This window comes from Bidens hawaiensis, unplaced genomic scaffold (genome assembly GCF_021521415.1).
Source record: "Bidens hawaiensis isolate Kalapana, Puna unplaced genomic scaffold, B.hawaiensis_p1.1 tig00025349_1, whole genome shotgun sequence".
Classification (NCBI taxonomy): Eukaryota; Viridiplantae; Streptophyta; class Magnoliopsida; order Asterales; family Asteraceae; genus Bidens; species Bidens hawaiensis.
This window is the reverse complement of record NW_027494038.1, coordinates 395-1,960: the sequence shown is the minus strand read 5'-3', so window position 1 is coordinate 1,960 and position 1,566 is coordinate 395. Positions and strand designations below refer to the sequence as shown.

Here is a 1,566-nt window from a genome sequence, read left to right as displayed (position 1 = left end):
GCGTAATACATCGGCAGAAGCAATTATTCTGTTGTTGTCATCACAGGCGTGTGTTATCGTTGTCTTCCTGGTAAGCCCTCTCATTGTTGAAAAGGTTCTGAAAGTAGGTTTGCCATCTTAATCTGATGTCCCGCTCTTTAACTAGTACCTGCCCATCCTCACTCTTTATAAACTTTACAGCCCCAAGATCTTTCCTTCTACGCTCCCTAGCTTTGGAAATCTTGAACATATCATGTCCTCCCCCCCCCCTCATTTTTCTAAATGTTCATACATCCGTTTATAGGAAGTGTTCTTTGCCTCCGACACTGCCTTCTTCGCCTCCCTTTTAGCCTTTTTGTATGACTCCTTCAATCCCATTCTCTCTTCCTCATTCGTGCACCTCATAAGCTCCCTAAAACTTCCTTGATTATCTTGTATCTTGTCTTGAACGACCTCATTCCACCATAACGACTCCTTATGCCCCCTGTCTTTCCATTAGTAACCCCGAGAGTGTCTTTTGCTACTTGAGTAATCTTTGTCGCCATTGCTTCCCACATCTGGAATGAGTCCCCGTCTACTCTAACCAAGGTCATCGAGATAAGCTTATCCTTAAATAGTGAAAGATTGTCGTCCTTTAGATGTCCCCATCGAATCCTAGTTGTACCTTTTCTCTCCTGCTCAGTCAACTTATTTCTGAAGTCTATAGCTACTACCAGCAATTGATGTTGAGCCACGCCCGTCTCCCCCGGTATCACCTTGCAATCCCTCCACCAACGCCGGTCTCCTTGTCTCGTCAATATGTAGTCAATCTGTGTGTTGCGTCCCATGCTGCTAAAGGTAATCAAATGTGATTCTCTTTTCTTAAAGAACAAGTTTAAAATACCTAGGTCACGGGCCACTGCAAAGTCCATGAGATCTGTGCCGGATTCATTCCTGTCACCAAAACCAAAGCCCTCGTGGACGGCTTGGACCATCGCTATCCTTACCAATATGACCATTAAAATCACCTCCTATGCACATCCTCTCATCCCTTGGTATGGCCCTTATCACCACGTCTAAGCAATCCCAAAAATCTCTTTGTTCCCGATCTCCTAGTCGACATGTCGTGCGTAAGCGCAAACTACTGTCACTACTTCCTCTCTTAGGACTAGTCTTAACACTATAATCCTATCATTATGCCTTATCACCTCCACCACACTAGTGTGTAGTTCCTTAGCCACTAGGAACCCTACCCCATTCTTAGCCCCCATCAGACCCCGAGCACCACAATTTATTTCTATTACACTCGGCCTCTTTATGCCCTTTCCATCTAGTCTCCTGAAGACATGACCCTACACCTTTTAAGCACCTCTACCAGCTCCAACAACTTACCACTTAGAGTTTCTACATTCCAGGAAACCAAACGCAATGCATGCCCCTATTGAAAACTCATCCCCCATCTAAATCCCATATCAATCTATCATCACCATACTAATCTCACATGTTGGCATATAGTTAGTAACTCACACGGTTCATCTATCTCATCCAGCGAATATGATGCCATTGACCAACTCCATTGACCACATATTTCATTCTCAAACATAATTA

General features: G+C 44.2%; 1 protein-coding gene across 1 annotated transcript; it reads right to left on the bottom strand.

The window, feature by feature from the left end:
• Positions 1 to 380: 380 nt before the first annotated feature.
• Positions 381 to 953, bottom strand: LOC143571316 (uncharacterized). The gene has a single exon (XM_077056775.1). The coding sequence runs from the start codon at positions 951 to 953 to the stop codon at positions 381 to 383; it is 573 nt and encodes a 190-aa protein (XP_076912890.1).
• Between the last annotated feature and the right edge of the window lie 613 nt (positions 954 to 1,566).